Source organism: Chamaea fasciata, unplaced genomic scaffold (assembly GCF_029207755.1).
Source record: "Chamaea fasciata isolate MVZ Bird 193981 ecotype frontalis unplaced genomic scaffold, bChaFas1.0.hap1 SCAF_18, whole genome shotgun sequence".
Taxonomy (NCBI): Eukaryota; Metazoa; Chordata; class Aves; order Passeriformes; family Sylviidae; genus Chamaea; species Chamaea fasciata.
Genome location: NW_027094103.1, coordinates 3732703 through 3745271, shown reverse-complemented (window position 1 = coordinate 3745271; position 12569 = coordinate 3732703). Strand labels below are relative to the sequence as shown.

At 39.3% G+C, this 12569-nt stretch overlaps 1 protein-coding gene across 6 annotated transcripts in view; it reads right to left on the bottom strand.

Annotated features, from left to right (window-relative positions):
- Window positions 1-12569, bottom strand: part of CIT (citron rho-interacting serine/threonine kinase) — a 69600-nt gene that overhangs the window by 25479 nt on the left and 31552 nt on the right. For all 6 annotated transcript variants that reach the window (XM_066199696.1, XM_066199697.1, XM_066199701.1 and 3 more), the window contains exons 19-24: window positions 10059-10154; window positions 8241-8357; window positions 7689-7798; window positions 4924-5098; window positions 3466-3663; window positions 1243-1296 (exon numbers count right to left, since the gene is read on the bottom strand). In XM_066199696.1, the coding sequence (XP_066055793.1) occupies window positions 1243-1296; window positions 3466-3663; window positions 4924-5098; window positions 7689-7798; window positions 8241-8357; window positions 10059-10154 (750 nt within the window). The remainder of the gene's footprint in view (window positions 1-1242; window positions 1297-3465; window positions 3664-4923; window positions 5099-7688; window positions 7799-8240; window positions 8358-10058; window positions 10155-12569) is intronic.

Sequence of the window (12569 nt, the reverse complement as noted above, 5' to 3'; positions counted from 1 at the left end):
GCAAGGCAGCTGGCCCTGCAGTGAACAGAAGCCACAGAGTTTCCACACCTGTTTTTTCCCCGCATGGAGATCACACAAGTGTTTTCACAGAAAGCTGTCACTCTGAATGAAAGGCGAGGTCCTGAGCAACAGAAGATAACTCTGGATGTAAGATCTAGGATGACACATAGGGAGCTATATATTCTATCTAAGAAAATGAGGAAGGGAACAGAAAGTGAAGTTCCTTGTGTAGGATTTGTTTCAGACAGAGGTTAAAACACTTTGGAAAGTTGTTCTTCCTCACTTCTTCCTATCTAGATATTCTGTGTCCAGAAGAACTCCCTCACTTGGTGCTAAAGAGCAAGTGAGGAAAACAGAATGACTCTCATGCTGATAAGATACTTTAAAAGATGAAAAGTTATACATTAGAGCCTTACTCCTGCAACATGAAAAATTGCATTTGAGGCAGTCACTGGAAGCAGGGAAACAATCAGGATAAAAAGTCCCAGCTATTAAGCCCTGCTTACAGTGTGGGGGTAGAGAGAAAAAGCCCAGAATAATTTACAATCACTGCTGACACAGAGGACTGTGGTCCTTATCCAACACTTGTGTAATTCATGTCATTGGAAGGCAGATACTCTCCATCAACTACCACAAACAAGTGTGAAGATAGTGTTAAACTACAAGAATCCCTGTGGATTGACAAAGCCCTTGGACATCTGTCCTGGACTGAAGAAATAAATCTGAAAATATGTTAAAGATCTCAAGCAACAGAAGGTGAAAATTCAGATCCTGAAGTTCTCTCTGCTGTATGTCAATGTATTATTTGGAACCTTAACATTTCTTGTCTCTTCAAACAATGTTGAAGTCTTCCTAAAAACCCACTCTGGCCTAGATCTACACTGCAGCTCAGGATTTGGACAGGTTAGATCTTTTCTCTTGTGAGCAGAAAAGATCTTCACCTACAGTCATTTTTTGCAGCTGCTACACCATTCTTATTAGCTGCACTGCAATGAGATATTTTAATTTACTTTCTTCTCCAAAAAGAAGAACAGTGACAATTTCATGATCAGACTAAAACCTCAAAATTGAGGTTTACCTGAAACCTAAAAGAAATCCAATCCAATCCATCCAGCTCCTACTAGCACCTTGAAGCCAGAAGTCCACATTAGGAACTAGTGTCATCAAGGATTAAATGAGGAAATTGTTTGTTTCATTATCCTTAATTTCAAAATAATTCAATGATCTGTATTTAATACTCACTGTGCAGCTATTACGAAGGGCTTCAAATTTACGCTGGATTTCATCTCTATGTGCCTAAAGGAGGTAAGAAGTTAATCATCAATTTTTTATACATTAGAATTCGAGAATGCTGTTGCTAAACAAACTGCAGAACAATCTACCAGCAAGCAAAGTTTGGAAGGCAGATGCTGCAGGCTATGAAAACACTTTGCAGTGGCAAAGAACTGATTAGCAAAAGTCCCATCCTACTTAAACAAAACACACTTATGCTCCCAACTCTGAAGTGCTTTAGGAAAACGTACAAGCTCAAGAATGGAATTATGTAACAGGTTCCATCTGAAATGGTCACCAGAAGACTTGTTGATCCCATGTTAAGTTTTTACATTCTTGACATTTTAATTTGAGTTGGTTGTACTTCCATATCCAGATTGGTGTTTCATAGAACATAAATACTGCACACAATTTAATGCTTGCAAAGAAAAACTATAATGATGTATAATGCAAGCTACCCCCAAACAGCTCTGCCAATCTACCTGAATCCTACCATAAAGTCTCATTTAAGCCCGAGCCTCTCTAAAAAGCAGTGATAAAACATAATAATCAATTCTTTGGAGGACAGCATCTAACGTACAGAAAAGTTCAAACACTCATTTTAAAGAATGCAGTATTGCATGCACCATTTTACCCCCTAATTTACAAGCAAAGCATGACAAAGCAAAAGTTCTTGTTTCAGCCTCATGGCCTCTTTCAAAATTCAAAGTGATTTAACAAGTGTCTAATGTCATGTGCTATCTGAAAACTTAAACAAAAGGTTACTGCTCAAGAACATCCAGCCACCTTTCTTCATTCAGAACATTTTCCTTAGAGCCAAGAGACTAAACAGGAAAAAAAAACGTTCAGCAGAAGTCAAATATGAGAGCTTAAAAGCTATCTTACCACAACAGGCAATGCAAGAAATTAAAGAATGTAAAAAATTCCATGACAGGAATAGTCCCAAGCCTACTGGGCTGGGCTGTCTAACAGCAGCTGCTCCAGCACTACCAGTTTGCCCCATTAACTGGAGCAATAATTGAGTGAACACAGGTCATGAATATTCATCTGTTCCACTGCTGGGTAAAGATCCCAAGCGCATTGCCAGCCCCCTGGCAGTGATAGTGACTGTTATGCAAAGCTTTCAGCTGGGAAGGGACTGCCTCAGTTCTAAACAAAAAGGAACCCAAAGCCATTTCTATTCAGTTATTCTTAGGCCTCAATGCTGTTGCTGCACTTGCCCAGCCTGTGCCCACTTTAGAACTGAGGGAATGGTTCTGCCATTCATCTACCCAAAGCATCAGCATAAACCAGTGCCCATGTCAGCTGAGCCCACCTCCCCTCCCAAAGACCAGCAATGGCAGTAATATTTGGAACAGTTCTTTGATTAAATGCCACTGGAGCATGAGAATGTACATTTTCAACACTGCCAAATCACAGGATTTGAAGATCATTAAAGGCTGCTGCTCAAGGAGGGGGTTGGTTGGTTGCAGGTCAAAATCTCTACCTGCATCCCCAAGAATCTTTTGTGAAGGAAATATTTCTTAGAGTCAAACAGTTTGAAAGCATATTTCTGTGCTCAAGAGACAGCAACCAGCAGCATATAATCTAGAACTCCATTTTACAGGGGGTAGGGGTGGAAGAGGGTGGCAGGACTTGAACTTTGTTTCCCTTTCTATCACTCACACACCTCATCAGACTGCAAGACACACATGGCAATTTTTAATGAAACAAGCATTGGAAGAAAATTCTGTATTAGAACACTCTCCCTAGGAATTTGGTGGGGCTTTTTGTTCCCCTGAATAAGTGTCCTCAAAGCCGGGTAACTGATAAGAAAAAAAAAATCCATCAAAACATTTATGACCATCGAGTACTTTCAAACTCATGAGCTATTATTTAAATAAGTAAATCACAGAGTTAAACTCCTAACACCAATGTCAGATGCAAATTTCACCTCAAAACAAAAATATTGCTCCTATAAACCATCAGGCAGTTTAGGCAGCAATGAACCATTACTAAGAAGTATTCACATGGTTAAAGGTAAAATTTGACATTTTAGCCATTCATGCCTCTATCAACACAAGGCACAAATCATATCCATTTCTGAAAATCACGAATTAGATCATATAAATTCCTTTTAGCCTCTTTATGAAACATGCACCTACACAATTCTAGTGTGTATCTGCAGCTCCCAGGACAAGTTTCAGGGCTCACCGTGAGGGCTTGGATCTCCTCCTCCGCCTCGGCTGTGGTCTCCTCCAGCTCGGTCTTGGCCTCGCGGAGCTGGTTCTCCAGGGCTGTCCGTGCAGCCTGCAGCCCAGTGATCTGGGATTCCCTCTCCTGCAGGGTCAGCTGCAGCTCTGTCAGCTGCCTCTTGAGCTCCAGCTTCTGTTCTTCATGCTCTAGACTAACCTGAAGACAGACAAAATAGTATCCAAATGTAAGTTACTAACAAAGACACGACAGGCAATGTAGTCTCATTTCAGAGCCCAATTTAAGATGCCATTGCCATGTCTATTCCCAGAATCACATCCTGACAGACTGCATAATGCACTGAGAAATCAAGGACACAGCTTTGTCTACTCCCTAAAATCTACTGGTTTTCTTGGAAAAAACAACCTGGCATTTTGAAACAACAAGGGCACAAGAATACTTCCAGCTGTAACTCAAACATATCAAACACTGATATAAAATGTTGAAGTAGTTTGTGATGAACGTTCTTCACTGAAGCTAAGAGTCTCTAAGGATCTTTATTTGGGAATCTCTGGGCATACATTACGTACATTTTGCAATCAACTCCCATGTTTTATCTTCCCTTCAGATTCCTTTTAAAGAAACCCACCAGCTCATCCGGCTCTGGGTTTACCTGAATGGCTTCTGATGACGGTTTTCTTGCAGCGTACAGGGATAAACATGTCACTCCAGGGATAAGAAATGAACAACTAAAACAGATCTCAGAGTTCAGAATCAATTCCAAACCTTAGCACCTTCTTCAGGCTCCCTGCTATCCCAAGGGAATCTCTCTGTTGTGCTTGAGGTGTGTGACAAGGCTGTCAGAGACCCTACACTGGTCTCAGTCAGCTTCTAGCCAAAGAAGGACAGGTTGGTTGTCCATCAACCTTAGCTGAAGGCAAGATTTCAGCCTTAGCTGAAAATTAGTGGACTGAGACTGGAGAAGAATTTGTACATCCAAAATAGTTAATATAAAATTAAAAATTAAGCACAACTCACAGATTTTTAGAAGGTTATATTTCCATATTACTGTTAGGTTTTCTTGTCAGAAAACTCTGGAAATGGTGCATGAAGCAGCAGGTTCCTTTTTTCTTACAGCAGTTCTGCTGGGTCATTTCTTTCTAAGCTGTAGACCCTAAGGCTACAGGTTATCTCTGTCTGGTCATTGTATATTGCTGAGCTATTATTCTCTCCCCAGACAATATTAGAAGGGTATTGTACAAACAAACATAGAAATAGAATTCTAAAAGTTCAGATGCAGGATGATAAGTTCTTAATACTTACATTCATTTCCTTTTAATGAGCTGCCTTTTTTTTTTTTTAAATTACCAATACACTTTCAAATACCACTACAACAAGTTAATTGTAGTTCTCGTTATATTGATGAAATGGGATAGATTTAAGAAAGTTTATTGAGAGGGACTGGAGCCATGTTTTCACCTCTCTCAGCCGTGTCTCCAACTCCAGCAGGCGGTTCTTGTCAGTGTGATCTTGGTGACTCATCTTTTCCAATTGTTCTTCTAATTTTCGATTCTGGGCCTCCAACTTTCCAGCTTGTGTTTCCAAGTAGAACTTCTGTTGCCTGAGCTCTGAAATCATCTCCTCTTGGGCTTTCCTGATAGGAGAAATGCACAAGTGACAAACCCGAAATGCCCTTAGCATATGTCCTTGCACTGGGATGGAGTAAGGAAGAGCACGAGTTTGCTGTCAAGTAGAACAGTTAAATTCATGGCTTAAATTCTACATTCCAGCTAAAAATAAAAAAAAAAAAATATTAGTGTATTCATCAACATATGCCCAGAGCACTAAAATTCCATTTTTGCCAGTTGCACAAACAATGAATCTTGCAGAGGGTAATCTATAATGCTATTTAAGATACAATCCATTCTTCTCGCTTCATCAGTTCCTTGTCACATGTTTTTCTACAGGGGAAAAAAATTCTAGGAGTTGCTTTCTCACAGGGTATTTCCATGAGACAAGAGGAACCCATGCTTTAGGACTGGGGGTAGTGTGTTGGGGGTTGTTTTGTTGGGGGCTTTTGAAAGTTGTAATGGACACAGAACTTGACCTACACTGAAGTGAAGCTTTGCTGTCTCTGATCAAAGCCTTAATCCACAAACCGAACAAAAATAATTACTTGTTCTCATAAGAATTTTGAGAGCTGGCAATGATTAATTATTACCATTTGAAATGGACACCCTCCAAAAAAAGCAAAAAGGGGTCTTTCTTCATTATTTACAGTTCCTGGAATTGTGTTATCATACATTGGAAAATTCTGCCTCATAGAGTGCTTTCTACTTAGAAGCCTCACAAAGCTCTACATATATTAATGAATTAATATTTTAAGAAGTTCACTGTGAGATAAGCTGTTATTAATCCTATCCCAGAGAAATTATGTGGGTTGCCCAAGATCAAATAGGAAGACTTAACAAAACTAAAAATAGAACTTAAGTCTTCTGACTCACATTTCTCTGCATTGCAAGCAAAACCACCCTTTCACCCTCTCTGGCTTTTTTCAATTTACCTCTACAGATTATTGTCAGCCAGAACTGTCAAATGGTGTTATTTCATTTCCTGCTGTTTACTGGGCTATCTTCTCAGGAACCTGATAATCATTGGTTTCCTCAGATACTGCTGGAACAAAAGCTTGCAGAGCTCCCCTCTCCTCTGAAGGGCTTAATCACTAGCTCTGCTCTTGATGCACGCTCAGATTAGCTGCAGCTTTTGTGGGTTCAAAACACAGTCCAACAACAATTTATACATTTTCAACAGCCCAATTCACAAAATAAGCACAAATTCATTAACTATCTGCATGCATAATTAAGCAATTTTCTCTCAAAATGTTGCTAATTCTGTACTATCCCCTACCAATCCTGCACAGTTCATCATTTGACAGTATGTCTCTCAATAATCTATTTTGAATTGTATGTTAAAACATTATTTTATGTTTTTCTTGTTTTCTGTGGCTCTCCAGTCAAGGATATGGCTCCCAGAGAATGCTGTGAATCCTTACACTCAGTTCAGCACCCATGACTGAGACACTCAACCTTCCATACACTTCCCAGCTTCACCTTGAGACATTTCTGTTTTATTTTAGACTGAAGGTAAGTTATGGCTTTTGCTGCCTCAACAAACTCCCTGGGTGATTAACTGGAGGTCATCTGGAGCATTAAGCAATACAATCAAATTCCTCTGTTATTTCTGTGAATATTTTTGGCTGCTCAGGCTAAAATAACTTGCAAGGTATTTGAAATGCAATGAAAATTGGAGCCATTACATATCTGGAGGCATAATGACCACAGAAAAGGAATGAAACCAAAACAAGTCTCCGCCAAAACTCGTCCTTGTCTGATTCTATTCAGTATTAGAGGTGGATCTATCCAAGTGCTTCCCACAAAGGCACTGCCTGATGTTGGATCCAGCAGCTGATGGACACTGAAACCTTTGTGCAAACCAAGCTGGTGAATCCCTGAACTCAATAAGAGCAAATTACTGTTTTAGTTCTGCTCTGCAGGTTATATCAAATAATCCATGCTTTTTCCTACACTTGAAGTAGAACACCTCTAGGTCATTTATGAAGGAAAAACATCATTGTAAGGATAAGAAATCTCAGCTAAAATCCAAAGAAAAATGAAGTTCAGGCAGATGAAAGGATCTGAAACAGAATTCAAAAACAGGGAGAGAAATTCTTGGCTTAAAAAAATCTAGTGTTCTTCCTTGTCTTCTCATCCATCAAGGCATGATGGAATGTTTGTGAGTGAAGGGTGTTTAATGTTTTCAATTTCAAAATCATGTGTCAGGGGAATTGAGTAAAATATAAATCTATTAGCACTGTTTATGTTTAAAGAAAGAATGTGTGCTTCTCCAGGGGTATTTCAGACAAAGTTATTAGTATTCATTTAACATATTTGGCAAACCTACACAAATCACCTGCCTTAGGAAATGCTCCAAAGTAAACACTGTAATACAAACCAATTTTCCCAGTCATGTTTGAGAAAACACAAAATACACAGCGAGCCCCAACTATTTGAAGAACAAAGCTTATTTTTGAAAGGCTATCACTGGAAAATCAAGCAGGGAGCACATCAGGCCGGCAAAAAAGAGCCACTTTTACACGGTGAATCAGAGAATCATTTCAATTGGAAAAGGCTTTAAGGTCATCTTCCTGAGACCTGTTTGGCAGTGACAGCAGCTGCCACACTTACATGTTCCTCTGGGTAAAGAGGCTGCTATTTGCTGCCAGTTTGTTGGCCTCAGACAATTCCACAATTCTCTGCTCCAGTGACCTGATCTTCGAATCCATTGCATTGATCATCTGAAACACAGCAGTGAGGCCTTTGAGACCGCGCCACGCGAGCAGTTACAAAAATAAAGTTTATTAAAAAGTCTGAACTTTGTCCAAAAACAAAAAGAACTAAAAGAAAACTGATCAAATGGCCAAAATGAGCAACACAGATGCAATTACTGGAGCTATTTGCAGCTGCTTTTTTACTGTTTTAATGTTAGGAAAAAGCAACTATTATGTAGGCACAAAACAAGGGGTACACAGCAAGCTGCATGGCTTTTTTTATGGAAATATTCTTGAAGATACTCTGAATTAAAAAAAAACATATATTTTTAAATTTATATTAATCAATGAATTTCCTTCAAAGCAGCTCAGCAGCACTAAAGAACCTCAAACAAGATTATCTTGTTTGAAATCAGCCTCAGAACGCTACTCTTCAAACAGCTTTGATTTTCAGCTCAACACCACATACCGCCTTCTGTTCAGCCAGGACTTTGCATTTCTCACGTGCTTCTTCTTCATGTCTTCTGAGCATATTCTCAAGTGCTTCCTTATCTGCAAGATCCTTCTTCATCTGATTTTCCAACACCTAAATGAAGACATTTCTTTTGTCTAAATTTTATCTGTTTCACTGGGCAAAGGGCAAGCAGAAAGAAAATCATCAATATAGATTTTTTTTTTGTAAGCAATTGGTCATATCTCAAGCAAAATTAAATCCATGATGCAATTGCATGAAATCCATGGAAGAGCAAACTTCAAAAAGAGCACTCTCTTAGTTATCTCTGAAGACTGAATTTAACAATAAGATTTTATAGAGATATGGAGATAGTGTAGATTTTTAAATTATTATTTTAAGTTCTATAAACTGTGTCCAATAACTGTTCCAGCCTAATGAAACAGAAAACAGAAAAGACTCTCTACACCAATATGTACAGCAGAAGAAATAGGAAAGTGCTCATCCTTTGGCTGCGCTACCAATATGGCTCATAAGTAATTTGTGAGTTCTATAGGTATGGATGAGAAAGCAACTGAGACCACATGAATTCTTCCACTCAGAGACAAAAAAATCTAATAGTAAAGTAAAAAACTTCTTTTTGTGGCTCAAATAGCTGTCTTTGGGAACAGGACTAAAGTTAGGAATGGCTACATTTTTCTAGAAATGCATGTTGTGCATGTATGACCAGAGATCTAAATCAGTTGTTAAACTGAGGGTCTCTTCCTTCAAAGACAAGTTTTTCAAAGGCACAAATTCTGGACACCACAGAATTTTCCAGTTACAAAAACCCCATGTCCTGTTTTATCCCTTTGAACCTCTTACCTGACTTCCTGATTTCTCCTATTAAACCCCACATCATAGGGCCCCATAATTCACCAGTTCTCTTTTTCTTTTTATTCTTTTGCCAGTGCCTATCCTCTTTTCCAGTTTTTATATCACCACTTCCTTCTCAACATCTACATCTCATCTTCCTAGCTTTCTATCACTCTCATTACTGATAACCGCATGCTCTGATCTGCCAGCAAGTCTTCTTAATTCTCTTTTTTCCTTCATATTTCTCCCACAGAAATTTCTTCTCTCCTCTTAAATACCCTATCCCCTCACATTTAAGAAAAAACGTAGAATTAAAGTACTAGATAAATGTACAAGATAAAGACCGTTTCTACTGAGAATAATTTGTTCTCAGCAAAGATTCAAAATGCATTTACTGGCTGTCATACTGCAAGTTCTTTAGAAAAATCCTTAGCCAGCATACACTCCTATTTGCCAGCTTGTTTTTCCTAATTTTAGATGGTGTCTATTTCTAACTGTTTGTTAATGCTACCCTGGAAAAGACAAAAACAAAGTGGGTGGTTTCTGTGGCTTCTTGGCAGATGTTCCAGCTCCAAGATGGAATTTCAGAAATGGCCTACTATTTGCTGCTTTTAAAACTTGCAGGTAGGCTGAGTGAACACTCATAGAAAATCAGGGGGAACTGAAAGCTTCTTCAGGCTGTGAGATCCAACAGCATTAACTAAGTATTATTTAGTCAGCAGAAGTCAAAGTACAACCAAAAAACGCCTTCCTATAGTTCTGGCTTCAAAGGCTACCACTCCTAATCCAGTGCCACAGTCAGATAAGGTACAATGGCAGAAAAACTAGGAGAAAACTGATTTAGATTTCACTAAGCACCCTCAACGTTGCAGCAATGGTAACAAGAAGGCAACTCACAAGACGAAGCAATCAGAACCTAAAGGCAACTGTTTTTCCCTGAACTCATTCTACCCACAAAAGCTTGTAGGAAGATATTTTTACTTTGAGTTTCTCCTCATAGAATTGTTCCTTCTGTTTCAGCTGCAGCTCCAGATGTTGTGCTGCGATCTGAGCCTCACGGTGCTTTTCCTCCAGCTCCTAAAAGCAGCAAAAATTCATATTCAGACACAAGGAAATGGTAGGTGCTGTGAGTATGTGTTACACAGGTACCAAACGTTCATTCTCTTTTTTAAGGCTTCGCCCTATAAAAATCCCAAGTCCAGAGCTGTCATGGTGAAAAAAAAATAAATAAATAAATAAAAAGGCATTATGAGACCTGAACATTATCAACTTTAAGTTTGCATATTGCTGCTGACCCATGTACTGCAGAGTGGAAACACTGCTAAGGACAAAGATTTCTACTTCCATGGTAAGAATCTCCATCTCCCAGTAAAATATACCCAAAGATAGGCCAAGGACATTTGGTGAAAACACATAGTTATAAACATTTTATAGCTGCAGTGGCATCACAGGAAGTTCAGATCTATTTTTAACAAGGTCTCTCACTTGTTTTCTTACAGCAGAGCTCAATAACGGGGTACTGCTGTCTGTGCTTTTCATTTTGCATTCAGAGGGGGAATAGCATTTACTTTGCTGTATTCCTTGGACAAATGCTGTCAGAAATGCTATTTATAAATGGCTTCAAAAATGAAAAGTGCAGGATGCAATATATGTGGTGGAACATAGCAGAGTCCTTCTAGCCTCTTTATTTCACATCAGATAGTTTCAGCCATACACAGCAAGGACTTCAAGAATTTGCATTTCAGAAATTAGCTATTTCTGCAGTCTGACTATATAATTTGGGGCCTATCTCTAATCACCTTTTCATAGGACACCTCTCAAGAGCCAAGCTTACAACTTTGTGCTCATTTGTTGTCATATTTGCCATTCCAACAATTTCCTTGGAACAGGAGCAGGTCCAGGTCTGTCATTCGCTACCACTGGGCTGACTCTTGCATAGGCAGGTTCAGGTGCTGAGGTGCATCTGCATCTCCCGTCTGCCCTCATTACTGCATAGCACAGGAGAATTTCCTGATATTTGCATGTGTTTCAGTACTTCTTATAGTATTTTGATATGCTTTTTCCTGATCTTCCTCATCTTGAAGGTTTTTTGCTCCAGCAATTGCAGTAGACCTCCTTTTCCAGAAGTGAGAATCAAAGAGGAGGTTCACCAAAAGTAGGTCATCGACAGTGCCTAGTCCCTGACACTCCTGCATGGAATGGAGATTGCTGCTTTTTGCAATTGAAATATGTCTCCCAGCAACAAGAGGGACAACTCACCTCCCCCAGAAACCCACACATTTCAGGTCCTGGCAGAGAATCAGACAACCAGATCAGCAGCAGCTTCAAAGCTCCCAGCATCAGACTGCTCATATTGTAGCAGAAGCTTCACCAGTTCCTGCAGTGGCACTTAACAGCCAGTGTGGGCTTAAAAAGGTAATCTCTTACCATTCCTGCTCTCAGTCAGTATTCTCTATGTAGCACTGGCTTTGTTATTGGCATCACAGCAATGATCTGCACTTTCAGGCAGGCGGAAATATCTTCTCTAACTTGTTTCTTACTTCTTCATCAGTTCCTTACAGACAGATGAGCAGGTACTTCTCATGTCCTGCTACATGAGTGTACATGAAAACCATGCCTTTATTCAACAATTTCCACCTTATTCTATGCAACTCTGTACCTTCAACTCCCTTCTTACCTCTCTATACCAGGAAAAGTCAAAAATGTTTGAAGAGAAAACTTGAGGGAAGGTACAGGGTAGGAGTAGAAGAAAAAAGAATACCAGTACCCTGTGCTCCCAGATCAGTCGCAAGGGACTAGGAAAGACTCTGTAGGATTATTTCTTCAATGCCTGTTTGAATTTTTTTATAAAATACTTTTGTACCTCTCCAACATTCTGTCAGGACTCCATGGAAACTATCTATAAGAAGAGCTAAACATATCCCATGGTGTAAAACAATTAGTTGATATTTCTGCCTTCCCTTCCACTTTCTCCTCCACAGAGAACATAATCAAAACCAAGGAACAATCCCCAAATACACACAAGAGGCTTATGAAACAATTCAAAGTTTTACACTATTTCTAAACATAAAGTTGGCTCTGTGCCCAGCACAACCATAGTCTCCCACTTACCATGCACTCCTGCTATCAAAACAATTTGAAAGGAATAGCACTACTAAAGAACTGATTCTACCTTTTCTTGACAGTACTCAGCATTCTGATGATAAAGTCTATACACTCAGAACAAGCCTGGGTCATCTGTTGATGCCAAATATGTTTATTTGCACATTTCCATTTGGCCTTCTTCAGGTGTGTCTCAGCTTGGGATCACTACCAGTAAAATGTAATCCTTTTTTTCCTTGTCATATTGGCAACACACAGGGAAAATTCATGAGGAGGACAAAATCAATTTAATTATTCCAGTATTAAATTATGCTTTCTGTCCCAGGGAAGCAAAGTTATTAGAAACACCCTCTGCTTGATCCACCAGAGACTGACATACTAACTTGCCTT